This window comes from Neolamprologus multifasciatus, chromosome 16, assembly GCF_963576455.1.
Source record: "Neolamprologus multifasciatus chromosome 16, fNeoMul1.2, whole genome shotgun sequence".
In the NCBI taxonomy this organism is placed as follows: Eukaryota; Metazoa; Chordata; class Actinopteri; order Cichliformes; family Cichlidae; genus Neolamprologus; species Neolamprologus multifasciatus.
The window spans coordinates 10236297-10258595 of NC_140454.1; the positions used below are offsets into that span (position 1 = coordinate 10236297).

General features: G+C 39.7%; 1 protein-coding gene across 7 annotated transcripts in view; it reads right to left on the reverse strand.

The window, feature by feature from the left end:
• The window catches only part of dgkg (diacylglycerol kinase, gamma), a 142259-nt gene that overhangs the window by 112736 nt on the left and 7224 nt on the right, over positions 1-22299 (reverse strand). For all 7 annotated transcript variants that reach the window (XR_014869996.1, XM_085136647.1, XM_085136651.1 and 4 more), the window contains exons 2-3: positions 5847-6322; positions 2421-2497 (exon numbers count right to left, since the gene is read on the reverse strand). Coding sequence is in view for 6 of the 7 variants with exons in the window: in XM_085136647.1 (XP_084992773.1) it covers positions 2421-2497; positions 5847-5913 (144 nt within the window). In the remaining variant the exon portion in view is untranslated. The remainder of the gene's footprint in view (positions 1-2420; positions 2498-5846; positions 6323-22299) is intronic.

A 22299-nucleotide genomic window follows, 5' to 3' on the forward strand; every position in this document is an offset into this window, starting at 1 on the left:
GCACATGATCTGCTGTGGTGGCTCCTAAAGGGAGCAGCCAAAGGAAGATTTGATACTTTGTATGTGTACAAATTCTGATGTAAGTGGAAGTACTATCTCCAAATATATACAGATCGGCTGATTATGACATTATAGCATTAATAAATTAAAGCCTAAATGTTATTCCTTTGTATAGTTACAGTTTATTATTCAAGACAGCTCATGGCCCAGTGATGTGCAGCTGAAATACAACAACCTGTAACCTGTTATCGTCTTCTGTGCATATCAGGTAAATGAGTTATAAAACCTGTATTCTGGGTTCTTTAGTCCCTATAAACATGTTCTTATGGAGCTGCCTTCTGCTGTTCATCGGTTGAACCATCAGTCTATGTGCTTCCATCATTTATGATTACAGTACAGCATCATTAAAGTACCATACCATACCATACCATACCACCTTTATTTATAAAGCACTTTAACATAAAACCAGAGTTCACAAAGTGCTGTACATGCTAATAGCATAAGTAAATAAAAATTAAAATGAGATAAGATAAGATAAAATAAAAAACTAAAATAAATTGAAACATGTTAAAACAAATAGAGTCAACCCCTCTAATCAATGCCAAAGGCTTCAGCAAATAAATATGTTTTAAGAAAACTTTTAAATTCAGAAAGAGAAGAGGCCTGCCTAACATGCAAGGGTAGATCATTCCACAACTTTGGAGCAACTACAGTTTAAGCACGATCACCTTTAAATTTAGACTTAGTTTTCGGTACCTTAAGGAGCTGCTGATTGGCGGACCTAAGGGAACGGGCAGGTGTATATGGTTGTAGTAGCTCCGAGAGGTTGGGGGGGGGGGGGGGGGGGGGGGCAGGCCATTAAGAGATTTAAAAGCAAATAAGAGAATTTTAAAAACAATCCTAAAATGTACAGGTAGCCAGTGGAGTGAAATTAAAATTGGGGTAATGTGCTCAGACTTTTTTGTTCCAGTTAAAAGACGTGCTGCAGCATTTTGCACAACCTGCAGGCGCCTAATGGACGCATCACTAACCCCAAAATAAAGTGAGTTACAATAATCCAGCCTAGAAGTAACAAAGGCATGGATTACTGTCTCAAACTGCTGTTTCGATAAGATAGGCTTTATTTTGGCTAATTCTCTCAAATGAAAAAAGCTAGATCTTACAACAGCTCTGACCTGGCTTTCAAATTGAAGATTTGCCTCTATTTTAACTCCCAGATTAGTGATGACTGGTTTAACATACTGTGCCAGCGAACCAAGATCTATAATAGTGGCCTCAGAAGCGCCACCAAAAACCATCACTTCTGTTTTCTGTTCATTAAAATGTAAAAAGTTCAAAGCCATCCAGGCCCTTATTTCATCAAGGCATCTGAGCAGCGGGTCTACTGAGAAGCCATTTATCTCATCATTAAAGTACAAGTCATGATTCAGTAGCCTGTAGAACACCTTTGCCATGACTTTATCAGTCCAGAATGGGAATTCTGGCCCGTTCTGCCACAGCACTTAAGTCAGATTGAGGTCCGGACTTTGGCTGTTTGTTTTAAAGCTTCAATTCTTTTCCTTTTCAATCGTTCTGCTGTTGATTTCTGGTGTGTTTGCATAACCCAGTTTCAGCCAAGCTTTAGTTGTGGGACAGATGGCTTTACATTAGACTTTAGAATACGTTGGTACACAGAGGATTCATCATTAACTTAATAACTGCAAAGTGACCAGGTTGTGTGGCTGCAAAACAAACCCAAATCATCACCCCTCCATCACCGTGATTGACAGCTGGTGTGAGGTGTTTACACTGTGCTTGGTTTTTGCCAAACATGGTGCTGTGCGTTCTCATATAAACTGTTCCTGTCTTGTGCTTTGCTTAGATGCTGTTCCTTTTAGAGAGAATTCACTAAAAAGAAAATGCCCATCTAAACAAGCCGTCTGTTACTGCTCTGCAACTTTAATGTTTAACACTTAACTTTACCCGTCAGAGTATGGATTCGCAGAACACCCGTACATGTATTCCGTTACTACCCAACACTGATGCTGGGTAATAACTCAGTGAATAAAGAAATGTGACTTAATCCTAAGAAATATAGTTCAAAGCCCAGACTATGATATAAACATTTTTCCACCAAAAGCCTCAGACACAGGAGTCTACAATACAGCTGGGAGCTGATCTGCTGACATCAGGTGGCAGAGGTAGTGATGAAATTCGGGCTGTGTTTAAACACAGATAATCATCCTAAATTTGGGGCTGACTAAGCATTTCGAAGACTCATAGCACCCTGATTTAGAGGAACTTAACAAGCACCTGAATAATGAGGCTGATTCTGTTTTTGTTAGTGTGCAGGAAAGAGTCAGGATATCAAGCAGAAAGGGACAAAAAGAGATCAAAGTGCAAGAAGAATAATGGAGCAGGGAATTGTGCTGCAGACATACCTGCTCTGGATTGTATTTGGAAAGGACTCCTCCACCATGAAACTCCTCCAGCACATCCTTCAGCTTCTTTGTGGAGTCTGAAGAGGCAAGAGAAAAACTGAGTTAACACTCCACACAGAGCAATGTATTTTACTTTGACTCACATACACCTTAACCAAAATGGGGATACAAAAAATAAATAAACATGATACAACTCATAAATAAATTCCCAGATAAACAGTCTCATCTGTAAGAAGGCGCTCTGGATCAGTTAAGCTGGTGAGTCAGCCTGTTAAAAAGGAAAAGGGACATTGCGTATTTCTCACATTTTGATGCAAATCCTTTATACGCGCACACTAAATGCCTTTGTGCAGAATACTGACCTCATCCCACGGCCATCTGTCAAATAATTAGAAAGAGCAAATGTACATGTGTGCATGAAAACCACAGGACCACCATCACCGCAACGCATACACAACGGGGGGGCTGTAGCTCAGGAGGTAGAGCAGGTCACCTACTGATCGGAAGGTTGGTGGTTCGAACCCTGGCTCCTCCAGTCTGCATGGGCAAGATACTAGCGCGAACTTGCTCTCCAATGCATCCATCAGAGTGTGAATGTTGTTAGAAAAGCACTCAGCTTAGAGTTAGTGCTTGGGAGAACGGGTGTGATTGGATGAATGTTGTATACAGTGCTTTGAGTACTCAGAGTTATGGAAGTAAATCCATTGGGCATCTTTCTTCGCCTTTAGACAATAATTCTGATGGCAAAAGAGCCAAACGGGACAGGCAAAAAAAAAAAAAAAAGGAGTTATGGAAATGTTTCCTATATCTGCCGTGATTAGAGTGACACAAGGAGACAATGAGGATGAGGATACAGTCTCAGGTAACGTGAGACGTGGGTTAAAATACCCGATCTAGTGAGGAGACACAAATCCCTTTGCGGCTGTATCACAAAAGGCACAAGGGGTAAATTCTTGCCAAATTAAAATATCTGGAGCTTTTGATAACAAGAGAGCAGCCAAAAATATTTTTGATACACTATATTGTCAAAAATATTCACTCACCCATTCAAATCATTGTATTCAGCTGTTCCAATCACTTTCATGGCCACAGGTGTATACAATCAAGTACCTAGTTATGCAGACTCTTCTACAAATATTTGTGAAAGAATGGGTCCTTCTCAAGAGCTCAGTGAATTCCGGCGTGGTATCGTGATGGATGCCATCTGTGCAACAAGTCCACTCGTGAAATTTCCTCGCTACATTTTTTCTCTAAGGCAGCCAAGGTCAAAAACCCTGCTGGAGCACAGATGCAGCAAGAAAAAAGGAGGGCTTGGAGGGTGGGTTTTTGTGTGTGTGCTTCATTAATCCACTGTGCTACTTCCACATGTTAAGTTTAAGAAAGTGTATTGTTTCTAAAAACATGCAAGTTCCTCCTCTGTAATGTGTCATTAAGTTTCTTCCATGGGAATAACTCTTCCTGCCTTAAAGAGTTTATTTTCTAAATGAGTATGCATGGATATATATGCAAATCCCCCCACCGCGTCTCCAACAACTCCTTCATACATATTCACCATATCTCTGCCAAACACTAACTGTGTGCTACAGTAGGGTAAGTTGCACTGTGTGAGTAATTCACTAGACATGTCATAAACGGTTTCTAACAAAAGAATGGTGAATTTTACAGGTTAACCAGTAAAACTCATTACCTCCCATCATGACATATATTTAGTTAAAAAGCAGCAATAATGAGTTCAAGGATTTCAGCCATATACCAGGGTGGCATTGCCTGTGCTGTAGAGATCTTTGCATCATCATGCCATCATGTTACCAGCAGCATAACCTCCTCCACAGCTTCTCCAGAAACTTTCATGTCTGTCATACGTGCTCAGAGTGAATCATCAGTGAAAAGCACATGGCATCAGTGGTGGACGTGCCAATTCGGTATTCTGTGGCGAATGCGACACAAGGCAGTGAGCACAGGGCCCACAAGAGGACATTAGGCCCTCATGAAGTCAGTTTCTGATTTTTTGGTGTGAGATATTCACACCAGTGGCCTGCTGGAGGTAATTTTGTTGCTCTGGAAGTGCTCATCCTATTCCTCTTTGCACAAAAGAGCAGATATCAGTAACGCGATAGATGAGGACCTTCTACAGCTCAGCTACTCTAGCTTTCCTAGAGTAACCGCCTCTCCTAGAATCTCCTCCATGCTTTTAAGGCTGTGCTGGGAGACACAGCCAACTTTCTGCCAATGAAAGATACTGATGTGCCATCTAGGAGAGGTTGGACTACCAACCTAGGTGGTGTTCAGGTACCGCCTCATGCTACCAGTAGTGACACTGGCCCTAGGTACAGTAAATGCAAAACTAGTGGTGGAAAAAACAGCCAAAAATGATAGGGAGTGAAAAATGTCAGTGGCCTCCACCTGTAAAACCATTTATGTTTTGGGGGTTGTCTCCTTGTTGCCCCTCTAGTGCACCTGTTGAAACTGAAAAACACCACTTTGTGCATCACTGTTTTAGGTACAGCTGTATATTAAATTAATAATGCAGTATTTGGAGACCATAGAGATTCAAACAGTCCTAATACCACTCCAATGACAACATCAGTGCTTTAAATCATAGCATACACAGTAAAATAGTCCTATGCATGACTTTTCTATCGTCTTTAGGGGAACACCTACTATTATCACCATGAAAGGATTGGGGTTAATGGCTCTGCAATCAGCCGGTGAATCTTACATGTTGCATGCTGTTCGTGTGGGTCTATAAGACAATGACTTATGCATGATTGTGTAATTCCTCAGTGGAATAGCTTCCGTGAGAGAATCACACTCTATTCATCACTCACAATGACACGCACAATCCAGCAGGAGCAAGAAGACAGATGCTCCTTTGACTAACAAATGCAGCTGACAGTGAGGGAAGAGATAGCCACAAGGCTTATTCAGCAGGCTAATAAGTGGCAAAGAGTCATGCGATACAAATCAAGCAGGTTGAAGGGCCAGTGTTTGGATCCCTCCGATTGCTTTATGTATAAATATGACATATATATGTCTATAAAATACTGTCAGCTGCTTCCTTGCTACGAGGGGTCCCCACAGCAGGCTGGTCTACATGTTTGATGTGGCAGATTTTTACAACAGATGCTCTTCTTGACATAGCCCCAAAGTGGCTTTGAAATTCTAGCTAAAACAGAACCAGTACCCCTTTTCTCACCACTGGAGGCAATATTTACACGCATGCATGCATACATCACTTAATTGTAAATCTACATAATTTGAAATGTTTTGAAATGATTTGGATTGGCAAACAAAGCTTTTGAGTAACATCTAATGCATACATGAATGTGCTATACACAAATGGAGACACATACAGACAAACCTCATTATATGTACCTATTTCTGCCATGCAAACAAATCTCCGGACCAAGTCACACGGGTACTCACATTCACTGTACTGCTGCAGCTGGCTAAACTCAGCCGGGCTCAGACACACCCAGCTACTGTCTCCCATGCTGCCTGAAGCCAGGGACTGGGCTCTTGGTGTCAGTCCACGAGTGCTGCAGTGGGAACTGATGGCTATCCTTCGGTCACGTTGTGTAAAAAGACTGAGAAGAAGAGGTTTTGGGATGTCATCGCTCCTACTTTACGAGAACCATAGGAGGGCAAGCTGAAAAAACTGAGGCCACATGAACATTGGGGGAGGAAAGACGATGTTTATATTTCCCTCCCTGGATATTTAATTTGTCCCTTTGAATCACAAAATAAAATAGCATAGAATTTTAGTCTACTCGATCCAGTTCAGCCCCTGAAACAATGAGACCAATGGGAAGTCTGTCCACAAAGGCTGCTAACTGATCCTGATCACTGGAAGATGGCACAAGTTTTCTCACCATGTCCACATCAAAAATCCCTTTTTTGTCCTGGAGAAAGAGAGAGGGAGAGGAAAAAGAGAGAAAAGAGAAACAAATATATTGAGTTGATCATCAGGCTTCTCTGATTCGATATGAAATATGTAGATAGCCTCATGTTAGCAGGCACAACGGAGAAATGAATGGGAGGAGGGAAAGAAGCAACAAGTATGAACAAAAAACGATTTATAAAAGTGAGGGACGGACAGCTGAGGGAAATTCTGCAAAATTAAACCACCAGTCTCCCTTTAATGTTTCCTATTTGTGACAAATACTTTTCTGCAGCTGACCTGGGAAATTTGAAACGATGCAGATACATTTTTGGAGCCTTTTGTCTTCTGAACATTTCCCGTGGGAAATACATTGTAAGTACATGACAAGAAAAGTCCCTGTAGATTCAAGCAGCTCATTTTTTAATGCTGGAATCATATTGTTAACATTATGTTTGCAAAGCTCTGCCCAACCTGAGCTTTGTTGTTTTGTCGCATTACAGTTGTTATTATATACTAGTATAGCCATTTAATACAGAATCATTTGCTCTGTGATTTTCAGCATGATGACAATTAAACTACTAAAATGGATACATGTGACGTGACAGTGCAATTTTTGTACAACTGAACAACACCATGGTCTTATTTTAAAGGTTCACTTGCTGATAATCAACTAGTTCCACTTCTTAGTGTTCACTACTTCAGTACTGGACCTGCTATAAACGTGGTTTTCATCCCCTATGACCTGCAGCATGTTTGTAACAGGGTTTTGGTCACAAAAACCCCGGGTTTTGAAGCTATTTTCATAGCAATTTTATTGTTCAATAAGTCTAAAAATTATGATTGGTACTTGTGTAAAACTGCATGTGCTTAACATTAAAAGAGCTGGCATATGAGCCCTTCTTAAAGTAAATGGTAAATGGACAGGTTCTTATATAGCACTTTTCTGCTCTCACTGAGCACTCAAAGCACTTTATACAACTCGTGCATTCACCCATTCACACAAGCACTTTATCGAAGGTTTTTTTTGAGTAGGTGACCCGCTCTACTACCTGAGCTACAGCCACCCCAAAAGCTTTCTATTTCTTCTAGTGGCCACGCATAGTATAGCATAACAAAAAACAAAAAAACAGTTCTATTTGTTTACTCCTTTTTTAGCATCTTGTTTTTATTTCATGTGTATTTTATTAATGTTAATGGTAACATTAGAAAGCACAGGTGTGTTCTGTAACATGAACGATGGCTGCATTCCACTTAGCGGAGCTCACTAGAATGGCGTACAGCCACCTCTGCTTTCTATCATACTTTCATAAAGTCTGCTGAGAAAAAGTCTTTTCACTGATGGAACCATCTGAAACTTTACCAGAAGCTCAAAGCATGAGGTAAAACTTGGAGGTCTCCAGTGTAAAAGTGTAAAAAACAAAAGGAGATATTATCCATCTTGGCTCCTGGAAGAATCTGTACTAGTGCTTTTTGTGTAAATTAGAAATGAGAGGATTTATTTGACTGATGTTGGAGTACATGTAGTTCCAAAAGAGAAGAGATAAAAGCAATCTAATTTACCGAGGGAATAACAAGAGCTTATTTTTAGAAATGATTCTCAACTGAATGAAATATGGCTAGAAAACGGTTGTAATTTGTAACCCTTCAAAGCTCTGATTAGCATAAAAGCACTTGGGATTCTAGCCATTGCTTCACATCTGAGCCAGTTGGAGACACTGTGAGCTACTGAGAGAGAATGCACTCGGAATTACTATAATATTTGGACTTTAGGGTGCTAAACATTTACTACACGGGTGGCTGTAGCTCAGGTGGCAGAGCAGGTCAGCCACTAATCAGAAGGTCGGTGGTTTGATCCCAGGCTGCCTCCTGGCTGCATGTCAAATATCCTTGGGCAAGATACTAACCCCATGTTGCCTACTGGTGGTGGTCAGAGGGCCCGGTGGCGCCAGTGTCTGGCAGCCTCGCCTCTGTCAGTGCGCCCCAGGGCAGCTGTGGCTACAATGTAGCTTGCCATTGCCAGTGTGTGAATGTGTGAATGACTGAATGTAGTGTAAAGCGCTTTGGGGTCCTTAGGGACTGAGTAAAGCGCTATACAAATGCAGGCCATTTACCATTTAATGCTCAAGTCAAACAACAGAGGTAAAAATGTACAGTTAAATAACATAAAAATACAGCTGTGTTTTTATGTTATTCACTTGTTTATATCAAAAAAATAGTTACACTGTAAATATGTCACTGATGTGACTGAGGAAACATGCGTAAGCTAAACATATAAATATGATTTATGCATGTTTACTTAGCTAAATGTAGTTTTTATCTTATCTAAATTTATAGCGAGCATACTTACCAAATCATAGATGAAAACATAAATGTAATGTAGGATTGCAACACATAGGCTACTGGTTTTGGAATTAAGCTGTTTCATGTCTGTATTTGCATTTTTGTGAATGAGTCAGTGCTAAAAGACTGATTTGATTAGTAACCCAGTGACTCTAAATAGCAGAACTTTTACAGTTTAAACCCAGCTTCTTTGTAGATAATGTAATAGTCATGCATCAATAAACTACATACATGGCACGCCTAATGAATTTCAGAAAACTTGACCTCAAATCTTGATCTTGATCTTGAGGTCACCAGGATTTGAATTAGTCCTGGAAAATTACATTTCACCTCGTTCTCAAGTTATTGTGTTCACAAGATTTTCAGAAAACATGACTTTGGACATTGACCTTGAGGTCAAGATCGCTGAGATTTGAACTTGCCAAAGATTTTCAGTAGATGCACCTATGGTATCGATTTAAAAATTCAATGTGGTCTCGTGTTCGCAAACATAAAAATGCAAATGTTCATCATGTATTCCCTGCTGTTGCAACCAGGTGAAATATCACTGAAACATAATAGTTTTTGTCAATAATCACCTTATAGCAATAATGTGAGTCAGTACTCTATTTTCTTTATACATTTTATACATTCCTTTATCTAAACATTTAAACATTAAATTACCGGGTAAAAATACAAAATAAATAGCTAAACACCAGAAATGATATAACCAGAAATTATTATAAACACACCACAAAATAAAAAATGTGATATGCATTGTATGTATGTATATTATAATATTCAGGATACTTAAAAGTTTGCACTGAAAATCAAACAGTCAAACATTTATTTGTATGAATATTTGCTTTGCTGCCCTTTATATTACCTTATCTTAGTTCTGTGTTTCAGTCAGAAATACCTTCTGCCAAAAAGCCCTAAAGGAATACTTCCCAGAAAAAATCCGGTGGGCATAACCTGCACCCCCAGCAGTACATAGTGTATACTTTAAACACCTCTGCTGCTTTTAGGAGGTTTTGTTTGCAGAAGCAACACAAGGCCTTTTTAATTTTGCTCGGGTTTTACAGAAAGGACTCTTCAGTCCAAACATTATCACAGGGAAACAGTGTCATGCTTTATTCCTTAATATTCTCCCTTCGTCCTCTATCAGGTGCTCGCCTCACTCCCGGACTACATGCGAAAACAGCCAGCAGCATGCTGTAACAGGCTGTGCATGTTTACTGATGTTACTAATGGGAAGGGAACAAAGGGGAGGTCTATATGTACATGCTGTGAATGCATGACTGAAAGACAGAGCACGTGCAGATCAAGGGTAGTGGGCCTCCCCCTCTGAGCAGAGAGGGATTCTGTTTTGCTCATGAGGTTGCCTGGCAACTGTGACGTAACAGGAGTACATGACAAAGAGAAGCAAAGAGGGAAACAGAAATCACTATGGTTGCTATGACCAGATGTAACTACATGTCATGGATCGATACTGCACATGAACATATAAACCATGCAGATTGTTTACCGAACCACAAAATATCTTCAAGGATTGGTTTAACTAGCGCCTAGTCAGTCTAACTACTGGGTGCTGATAAATACTAGTAGACAATAATTACTACTGTGTCTGTAATATAATAGTAAGCAATTGGAAGATTGACCTATATTTTAAGGGTATATGCCTAAATTAGGCATAAACTGAGGTTGCTCCCTCTGCACTGCTGCTACAAAAACAAAAGTCCAAAAATATTTTCATCTCTCCTTCTTTCTTTGGCTCGTACATTTTCTCCGGTCTTCTTTGTGTTTCTTACTTATTCCATTAACTTTTCCCTTTCTTGTTCCAACTACTTTTAGTAGTGTGCTTTTAGTTTTCTGCTTTCCTGCCTAACATAAATTAGTTAACTCTACCTGGAAATACCAGCGAAATTCTGCTTTTTATTATGTTACTGTGAATGTTTTTAGTGATTTTGAACATTAACGTGAAGCAATCAAATAACAACAAAAGAAACAATGAAGTGAGTTCACCAGTGGGAAGACGCGGAGCACTAGATGGTGGAGAATCGAATGAAAAGTAAAAGGAAAGTGACATTTCCAGCAGACTACTTGAAGGATACCAGTCTGTGTATTATGCAGAATAAAGAACATCAGAGTGCTTGTTTATTAAAGTTAGCTTGCTAATGGTAATTAATTGCTCCACAGTTGGATGTAAATGGATAAAATTCTGCTGGACTGAAGTGCTGGGGCTTGTTTTGGCAGTAAAAACTAGCTTTCATAACTACTGTTACCACTGTATACCCTGAAAACATATTTTATTCCAATTAAAAGTAAAAACTTTAAAAAAAAAATGAATGTGTTTTCTGTTTTACAGAAGTTGACAGAGTGAATGCAGTTTGGGCCACCAGGTGTTTACAAAACCATATGCAAATAATGAGCAGAGGCAACTTTACATGAAGCTTGTTGTTAATGCTGGTTAAATGACCCTTATATCTCAGCAAAGACTTTCAATACTGTTTGTGGGTGCAAATTAAAAAAAAAAAAAAATTAATTAATGAATTTTACAAACTTTTGTTTGTAAAAAATAATTTTATTAAATTAACAAAATGCAATGAAATTTGATGATTCAACATCAGCTGGACTTTTAAGGCTCCATTAAAAAAAAAAAAAAAAAACATAAGACAAGGACACAAAAAGCTAATGTTGCATGAGTATCAGTTTGAGTATCAATAAAAAAGCCAGTCAGACCTCAGTGGAGTTATGGGATTTAGATCTTCATAGCAGCAATTGGTCTTTTCACTCAGAGGTTTTTAATTCACAAAGTGACCTAACATACCTAGTGTAAAATCAGGAAATATACTAGGATGTGAGAGTAACATCAGTCTTTGTATATGCCTCTCTCTCAAAGAGTGATATATATATTTTATGAAATAAAGCAAGTATTCCTGAGTCCCTCCAGTCTTTAATTCATTCTCAATAAGCCAGTCAAAACAGAGCTGAGCTGTATGAGCCTCCGCATTAAAACTGTTGCCTGTGGTTTTAAAATGCAACGGTGACTCATAGAGCTTTGCAAAGAAAAATAGAAGGGTTATTTACACCTCCATGCACATTATGTTCATTCTGCATGCCGGAAAAAGCAATAGCACCTTTACCAGATACATAGTTTTTTAAGTTGCATTTAGGTGGCAGACAACAAAAAGGCATTGTAGTGAAACAGGTCATCTTAACCGTGGTCACCAGAGTAGGCCCATAAAGTACCATCGAAAGATGGCAGGGAAGACATGCGAATGAGACATCACCACCATGGAGGTTCGGCAGGTTATCTAAGGTCACCAGAGCAGCTGTAGAGCCCCTGGAGGGACACCCTGCATGGGTTTTGGGTCTGACAAATGCACACATCCACAGACGTCTCTTTCACGTCCTCCAGTAATTTTTGGCTAGTAAGGATCAAGCTTTGTTACACTGGCTTTGTTTTCCTGATTTGCCGTATCGCCTTGTTGTTTTCCATGTGGTTTGAGACTTGTTTAATGTTCGTATGCTACATGTTAGCTACTGTAGAATAGCAGCCTTTGACACTGTTGCCAGGTTGGTGGCCCTTTAATTTGGAAGAGGCAAATATGCATGTAAACATTTAATGCTTTTAGAGTTGCATATAATTACTGTATGTCACTCCTCTGTTTATTTACACTTACAGCAGCTCTTCTGTCACTGTGGTGCTACAAAGGTCCACCAAAACTTATGGATGTGTTTTAAAGAATAGCGCAGCACATTCAGAATGTTTGGACATATGTGTGTAAGCTACATTATCATAAAATGAAAGTAACCACGCTTTAAAGCCACATGAGGATCGCAAACTCTGCACAAACCACAATGCGTGGGTGGTGAGACTGAACCAAAACAGTGAAGTTGTGGGCTGGACAGCTTAACAGCGAGCGGAAACTCACTATGAAGCTCAGTGAAACCTAAAGCAGCAGATATAAGAGATGATTCATTGTAAATTCAGCACTACAAGCAACATCTTCCATAATAGACTTATTTTGGTATTAGTAAAGAAATTTTCCCTATATCAAAAAATTTGTCAGCCTGCTGCATTTTTCAACTGACAGTCTGTGGTTGACAACAGTTATCTTTAGAACAGACCAGCTAGAGAGCAACATCTCCACACTGTTCTGACGTAAAGAGGTTTTAAGAGGTTCTTACTCATTGGCATGGAGACAGTCAATAATAGCTGGTTTAAAGTTATTGATCGCAATATTTTACATAATGAAAACAAAGACTATAACATGTCCTCTTTAGGTCAAAATATGGTTAATTATCAAACTTAGAGATCCGTTGTTAGGTTTTGTAATGTTGATTGTCATTTATGCTTAGAAATATCTACTTATATATGCTTAGAGTTTTATAATTAGTTTTAGATTGGTAGAGGTGTTTAATTAATTGTGTAGTGATAGGATGTGTGATCTTTAGCAGGCTGCAAAGGCTTGGTGTGCATTCAGAGTGTTCTGGAATCCACACCTACATCCTGGGAGCATGGGAAGAGGTCGTACCTTGTTTTATTGTTTTATGGTAGGATAAACGTGGCTATATCTGTTTTAGTCTAAGTGCCTTTTGTTTAGATAGACTGCTGGACTTTCCAGACCAGTAGGTTTAGGGAAGTCATTTATGGGGTCACGCTCTGACCCCACACACACACACCACACACACACACAGTATTCTTTGTTCACATGTATACCTATGTAAGATGTTATATGTTAATGACCCTATGCATATTCATGTAACCACAATAAAAGGAGTGCTATGGGGAACCTGGCTGAGAGTCTGATGGAGGTCAAGTGGTGGAACGACACTTGGCTCCAGGCAGGTCTCCCTCATGCATGAGTAACATGAAGAACTTTGCCTACTTTGGGTCTTGCTTTGCTGTGTAATTATATTGTCTTCAACGGTTTAAGCTACAAACCTATCATCCGTCCACTTTGATAGACAGCTGTGTTCACTGGCTGTCTGACGTTCAATTGTCCCTTACAACTTTGTTTGTTTTGGTGCCTTTTGGAACATTTTTGAAGGAATTTTGTAACAAATAATGTGACTTACTCCGTGGTGCAACCCATCCAAGCAGTTTGTGAGTCAACTCGAGTGAGAGAAATTCTAGTATTTTATTAGTGTGTTACTTATCATGTTTGCTAGCGTTGGGAACCTCTATGGTTTAAACATATAATAGTTTCATTTATTTCTTTGAATGACAAAATAAAGACAAGAAATACAGTCATCCAAATTCCCTCGACTAAAACTATGATAGTAGAAAGTTGAATATGTGCAATTTTATTACCGTTCAATCTGAACCCACGTACCACTCCGGTCTGATGTCTCAACATTCACTAGCAGGGCATGTTCCAAGATATTAAGCATGTGGAGAGAGAAGCACTGCCAAATTAGGATAGTGATGACGAGTTCAGTGATAACACAGAAGAAGGAAGGGAGTGTAAACAGGGACATAATTATGTGCAGAGAGGACTAAATGGAGATGAGTCTGCAGGATAAAAGCAGAAGGTTGATTCATAGTCCAGTCATCAGAATTCCAGCTAAGAAATTGTGAGGCAATGCACTTCAGTGTAAAACTGGAAGCCAAATGCCATGCAGCATGCTTCTGACGTCCCCACTGTAGAGGGCTAAACAGGATACTGTGGACTAGGAAGGCCCCTTCTACAGGAAGAGTGTTTTGATAGCTGAAGCTATGTTCTGAGACAAAGCATTTTTCCCTGTCCGCTGCAGGAAGCCATAGGACTGTGTGACTATATGATTAAATGGATAGAGACAGCAGCTTTTTTCTGTGTCAAACATCAGTCACTTACAGCACTGAGATAATCTTCATGATCCAAGCACTTCTAAATATAGACATCCTGTCATAACTGGGTCGGTAGATTACAAAAACACTTTAGAAACCTCACATTCTAGCTCCAGTTCACACCTGCATTATGTAGTAGCTCATACTGCAATGCTGCATTGTCTGCCTATGTTTTAATGAAACAAAGGCAGACAAAGCCTATGTTTCACTGAGGATTGAGTGTTTTTGGTGCAATTCATTTCTTTCACCCTAAAACTGTATTTTTCCTCAGATCTACTCAGACACAAGAGCTCAGCTTATATATCAGTAGACACACTTGAATTCAACTTGTTTGTGAATGTTTATAATGGGGAAACGTTTATCATTTCCACCCACAACAGAAAGCTCTACCATTTGACAGCCTTTCAACCCCACCCAGTGAGTGAGAAAGTGAGAAAGAGAAGGTGATCTCGAAGACTGAGCCGCGTGAAATTTAAATGAATTTATGTGTAAGTTCAATAAGGAAGATGTGTAATCACTCTTCTGCCTGCTTTTCTAAGTGTTCAGCTGCTTTTCTGTTCTTTACAGGACTGCTGCCTTCTCACACTGTCAGTCTCAATAGAGTAATGCATCATTACTCTAGTCCAATCATCTTCCAATATAACCCACCTCATCCCCAGCTCTACCTCAGTCACCTCAGCCAGAGCTCTAGTCAAGCCTCAATCCTCGTCTTCACCACCACCAGCATCTAGACTGCAGGGGGTCCTGTTCTAAATCGTATCAGTCCTGGGATTCCCGTTCTGCCGTGATGTGTGATCAGAGTCTAATTGCCACATTTATTTCTCAATCTCAATAAATAATGCTAAATTCTTCCAAGTGATCTCTCCTTATTGGACTAATTTCCACATGGAAATTACCAAGCCTGGCTCACACAGATGAAACCCACACTCCAAGTGCTCAAAGGTTACAAACGCAACCCCTGTGGGTGTTACAGAAAGACCAAATTACTGCAACAGGAGGGCTGTCTGCATTAGCAAGCAAGTTTTTATTTATGCAGTCAGCTGAACTTTCTACCCATAAGTATCATGTGTGTCCTGTACATATTCATTCACCTATCCAAATCATCATGCTCCAATCACTTTTTTATTTTTATTTTTATTTTTATTCCAATTTATTCTATTTATCCCCTTCATATATTTTATTTATATATGTCTCTGTATTTATATGTGTGTGTGTGTGTGTGTGTGTGTGTGTGTGTGTGTGTGTGTGTGTGTGTGTATATATATATATAATATTCTGCAACTCTGTAACTTCTGTCGGTGCTGTGCTTTTGGAAACCGAATTTCCCAGAGGAACCCACCCGAGGGATTAATAAAGTTTTATCTTATCTCTTATCTTATCTTATCTTACTTCCATGCCACAGGTGTGTCGGCATGCAGACTGCTTCTAAAAACCTTTTGCAAAAGAATGGATTGCTCTTAGGAGCCACTGAATTCTAGTTTGGTACTGTGATAAGGTGCCGAATGTTTAACAAATTCATTAAAGAAATTTCCCTGTTACTAAATATTCCACAGTCAACTCTTATTGGTATTATAGCAAACTGGAACTGATTGGGAATGACAGCAAATCAGCCACAAAGTGGTAGGCCGTGTAACATTACAGAGAAGGCTCAGCAGATGCTGAGGTGCATAGTGCATCTTTCATGTAGCGCTTTTCTACGCCACCTGAGCACTCAAACCACTTTATATTTTTTGTAGAAGCAATCACTACAGACCTCCAAACCTCATGTGGTCTTCACATTAGCTCAAGAACAGAGCTAAAGAGCTTCATGGTTTGGCTCCGATGGCCGAGCAGCTGCATCTAAGTTTTACAAGCATGCTACTACTGGACTCTCTAGCTGGTAATATGATAGATGAGTCTGGGTTTGACAGTGGCCAGCAGAACGTGACTTGTCTGACTGCATTGAGCAGTGTAAAGTTAAGTGAAGGGGGGTTATGGTGTGGGGCTGTTTTTTAGGAGGAGTCTCCTAGTTCCATTTTGGACAACTTCATGCTCTCAACTTTGTGGGGATGGCCCCTTCCTGTTTCAACATGACTGCGCACCAGTGCACAAAACAAGTTCCATAAAAACATGGAGGAGCGAGTTTGGTGTGGAAGAACTTGACTGGCCTGCACAGACTCCTGACCTCAACACAACAGAACACATTTGGAATGAATTAGAGCAGAAATTGCAAGCCAGGCCTTCTCATCCAAAATCAGTGTCTGACCTCACAAATGTGCTTCCGGAAGAATGGTCAAAAGTTTTCATAAACATTTTCCTAAATCTTATGGAAAGCCTTCCCAGAAGGGTTGAAACTGTTATAGCTACAAAGAGTGGACCGACATATCAAACCCCATGGATAAAGACTGGGATGGTACTCTTATTTTAATCAGTGTTTCAAACTTAAATATGATCAATCTATCTCTATTCGTGGGCTACGTACCACAAGCTGGCAGTAATTAAAATCCTAAATAATAATTTGATACTGATGACTCTAATTTTTTATTACTAGACCGTGCTTGTAGGTATTAAAGGTACAGTACTGCAGTGCTTTGAATCACATCTATGTAGTAGTCTCCAATTTGTTCATGGAAATGGAGATTCCATTTTACACAGTCAGGTTCCCCAAGTTCTGTGCTACGATCTATTCTGATTGTGATTGAATTATACATGCACCTTCCAATAAATAAATAAATAAAAAATTACATAAAGCCTTTAGTATACATTTTTTCACATTCATTTTTTTTTTCATGCAGATGATACCCAACTTTCTAACCATGAAGCCAGATCAGTAAGTTAAACTATGTCTTAAAGACTTAAAGACCTGGATGACCTCTATTTTCCTGCTTCTAAGTTCAAATAAAAATGAAGTGATTGTACTCAGCCTTAAAAATATAGTGTCTTATTTTTGTGTTTATATTCTATTTACCCTTTATTTGTACAGGTAGTCCCATTGAGTGTGTAACTCTGGATGGTTAGACAGGAAGGAATCTTGGAGTCATTTTTGAACAGGATATGTCCTTCAATGCGCGTATTAAACAAATATGTTTAATATTTGTAATAGCCTTAAAATTAGAAACATCCTGTCTCAGAGTGATACTGAAAAACTATTCATGCATTTATAACTTCTAGCTGGACTACTGTCATTAATTATGAGGATGTTCTAAAACCTCTGAAAAGCCTTCAGTTGATCCAAAATGCTGCAGTAACAGTACTGACAGGGACTAGAAAGAGAGACCATATTTCACCTATACCAGCTTCTCTTTACTGGCTCCCTGTCAAATCCAAAATCAAATTTAAAATCCTTCTCATCACATGCAAGTTCTTGAATAATCAGGCCCCAGACCTCATAGTACTGTATCACCCCGAGAGAGCACTTTGCTTTCAGACTGCTGGTTTAATTGTGGTCTCTGGGGTATGTAAAGGTAAACTGGGAGGCAGAGCCTTCAGCTTTAAGGTCCCTCTTCTGTGGAGCCATCTTACAGCTTGGATTCAGCAGACAGACACCCTCTCTACTTTTAAGAATAGGCTTAATCCTATCCTCTTTGACAAAGCATGTACGAAGGAAGTTTTTCCTTCCCACAGTCGTCAAAGCACTTACTAATAGGGGGTCATCTGATTGTTGGGGGTTTCTCTGTTTTCTCTGTATTATTATACAATCTTTACCTTATAATATAAAGTCTTTTGGAGGCAACGATTGTTGGGATCTGGTGATATATAAATAGAAATGAACTGAATTGAAATTTTGGCAATATAGTACATACAATTTCTAGATTTGAAGTTTTACTGCCAGTCAAATAAGCCTTTAAAATCTTTAAAGAAAACACCTTGTCTTCAGTCACTAAATAACATAACTGAGAAAAACATGACATTTAACTTGTCATAAGCAACCAGTTACAGGTCACAATCGGTAAGTTGACAGGTGTTGCATTTTAAATCAAGTCTACACTACACTCATTTAATGGTTGTTCTTTATTTTCATGACTATTTAAATTTTAGATTCTCACTGAATGCATTAAAACTATGAATGAACACATATGGAATTATGTTGTAAAGTGTAAAATAACTCAAAACATGTTGTATATTCTTTAAAATAGCCAACCTTTGCTTGATGACTGCTCTGGTGATTACTAGTGGTAGTCACCTAAAATGGTTTTCCACAGTCTTGAAGGAGTTCCCAGAGATGTTGAGCACTTGTTGGCCATATTGCGTTTACGCTGTGGTCTATCTCATCCCAAACCATCTCCACTGGGTTCAGTTCAGGTGACTAAGCCATTTGGCGCAGCACTCCATCCCTCTCCTTCTTGGTCAAATAGCCCTTACACAACCTGGAGGTGTGTTTGGGGTCATTGTACTGTTGGAAAATGAATGACTAAATGCAAATTGGATGGCATGGCATGTCGCTGTAGTATGCTGTGGTAGCCATGCTGGTTCAGTGTGCCTTCAATTTTGAGGCAAGACACCATCACAACTCCTCCTCCGTGCTTGAAGGTGGGAACCATGCATGTAGAGACCATCCATTCACTTTTTCTGTGTCGCACAAAGACATCAAAGGAATGTATGTGTGCAACATTTGACAAAGAATGATACATTATGTAAATGTGCATGTGAATGAGGCTTGCAGAGTAGAAAAGCACTATATAAGTATCACTTCATTTACCATTTAATTACTAAAACACATAAACAAAATTAGCCTGATATCATGATTAAACTAGTTACATCTTAACTCACATCTAGAGCCAGCCTGCATGTGCTCTGACTCAGCAGGGACAATATAAAATGCAATAAATTGAATAATTAATTGAAAGCAACTCACAACCTCCGAAAGCCTGACTACATTATATTAATAAAGTATATTTTAAAAGAACATCTGGTGCCGGATTTTTGTGTTTTCCTCTAAATAAAAGACAATTACACAACTTGGTGACTAAAAATTCACCATAATAGAGAAAGTTAAGTCCTTGGACCCCACTTTGTGTGCCCCCCGGTAATGCTTGATTGAAACCCATGCCCAATCCTGCAGCATGACAGTGAGGAACCAAGCAGTCACATTTATGCTACAGGACTGGGCACAGGTTTCAGTCGAGCATTGCACACCTGCAGCAGCTCATATCTGCTGTTCAATTTGCATTTTCCTGTGTGGGTGTGTTTGTGTGTGTCTCAAATGCACATCATCAGCGCTGTCTGCACATTCAGAGCTTTCACTAAAAGAAGGAACTCTAACAGCAAGTGCACGTGGGCTGAGGTTTAATTCTTTCACCCTTGAGATGAAGTGGGGCCAGTTCTTCAGCATTAGTCACCAAAGCGCTTGAATCACTTCAGTCACCTGAATCCTATGGCAGGTTTCCTCTGCTTTGATCAGACAAATTAGTGTCTCTAATGGCTCATTAGGCTTCTTGAAGTGGTCTAAGATGTTAGGGAAGATGCTTAAAGTACTTGAACACTAGAGAAGGGGCTTCAAGAGGACTGACTGATAAATGCAAATGACATTCCCAGGAGGGTGGCACGGTTCCCCCCCTTTTGGTGGTCCTCCTCAGGTCCTTGTACTCTGGGGCCTCTGGATATCTGGGGCCTGGATCTCCTCCATACTTGCTTCATACCCTGGGGGACGGGGCTATGGCTCCCCACACTCCCTAGCAGATCGTTACATGGAGAAACCTTTGGAATACAAGCATGCTGATCCACACAGGTATGCACACAGGTGTACACACGGGTGTTCACAGACGCGGACTACACCTTTCTTGGCTGCTGCCTCAAAGCACATTGTGCGCTGTCTATCTTGCGTGCTGCACAATAGCGTTTAATATTTAGTATCTACTGTTATCTACTGCTAGCTAGTTTATTGTGATGGTGCTGTTTTTATTATTTTGCTCTTTTTTTTGTTTGCTTTCCCCTCTGGTTTTCTTTCTCTCCCTCTCTTTCTTTCATTCTTTCTCCCTGTCCTATCCCCCTGTCATGTCTGTCCCGTTTGTAGCAACCGAAAATAAAATAAATTCATAATTATAATAAAGGTCAATCAAATGGACCAATATGGCAAGGCCATGATGATCCACTTGGTAAAATAAATCCACTTGGCATCTTTCTTGGCCTTAAGACAACAATTCTGATGGCTAAAGAAAAAAAAAATGCAAATGACATTAAAGTCTTTTTTAGATAGAAGAGCACTCGGGAAGAATACCGTTAACTCCCTATTAAAATGGCCTGTATTTGTATAGCGCTTTACTAGTCCCTAAGGACCCCAAAGCGCTTTACACATGCAGTCATCCACCCATCCACACACAGGTGATGGCAAGCTACATTGTAGCCACAGCCGCCCTGGGGCGCACTGACAGAGGCGAGGCTGCCGGACACTGGTGCCACTTGGCCCTCTGACCACCACCAGTAGGCAACGGGTGAAGTGTCTTGCCCAAGGACAAGGACACAACGACCGAGGGGCTCGAACCGGCAACCTTCCAATTACAAGGCAAACTCCCAACTCTTGAGCCACAATCTCTTCTCTTCTTTTAAACTATTACATAGTTTAAAAGAAAGTTATCCAAGACTGCCCCAAATTTAAATTCTTAAATCGATTAAATGGATAGAGACAGCAATCTTTGTGTCAAACATCAGTCACTTATAGCAAACTTTTTTAACAATTATATTTATATTTACAGAAACATGGTAATCAGAATATTTTCTGTATTAGGCCAGGTACTCATAGTGCTACAGTGTAGCCGTGGAACTATTATTATTATTATTTTATTACAAAAATGTTTTTATAAATATTTTTACCCTTATTGTTGATAGTAGAGATACTAATAGATAAAGATAGTAGCAAAGACAGAGAGAATGACATGCAGGAAGCACAATGCTGCCTGTGTCACCCACTCCACCAGGTGAGCTATAACAGGGCTAGAATCCCCCCCCCCTTTTTTTTTTTTAGCAAAAGCGCTATTATATCTTGCTACAAGCCCCAGTGCAGTATATCGTATAGTCTCAATTTCTTAGTTCGCATATTTGTCGCACTTAAATTTTTAGGACCGTCAAATAAATTTTAATATTAGACTAAGATAACCCAAATAAATACTAAATGCTGCTTTTAAATCATTATTTCATTTTTTAATGGGAAAAGAACTATCCAAGGTCCTGTGTAAAAAGTACTTGTCCCTAAAATTGAATTCAAAATCCTGCTCCTCACATAAGAGGTCTTAAATAATCAGGCCCCATCTTATTTTAATGACTTTATGGTACCATATCACTCCATTAGAGCACTTCAGTCTCACACTGCAATCACAAATCTTGTTGTTCCTGGAGTATTTAAAAGTAGAATGGGAGGGAGAGCCTTCAATTTTCAGGCCCCTCTTCTATGGAACCAGCTTCCAGTTTGGATTTGGGAGACAAACATTATCTCTAATTTTTAGATTAGGCTTAAAACTTTCCTTTTTGCTAAAGCATGTAGTTAGGGCTGGATCAGGGGACCCTGAGTCCTCCCTTAGGTATGATGCAGTAGGTGTAGGCTGCTGGGGGATTCCCATGATGCATTGAGTGTTTCTTCTTCAGTCACCTTTCTTACTCACTATGTGAGTAAAACCTCTCTGCCTTGAATCATTCTTGTTATTAATCTCTGTCTCTCTTCCACAGCATGTCTTTATCCTGTCTTCCTTCTCTCTCCCCAACCAGTTGCAGCAGATGGCCCCGCCCCTCCCTGAGCCTGGTTCTGACAGAGGTTTCTTCCTGTTAAAAGGGAGTTTTTCCTTCCCACTGTCACCAAAGTGCTTTCTCATAGGGGGTCATATGATTGTTGGGTTTTTCTCTGTATCTATTATTGTAGGGTCTACCTCACA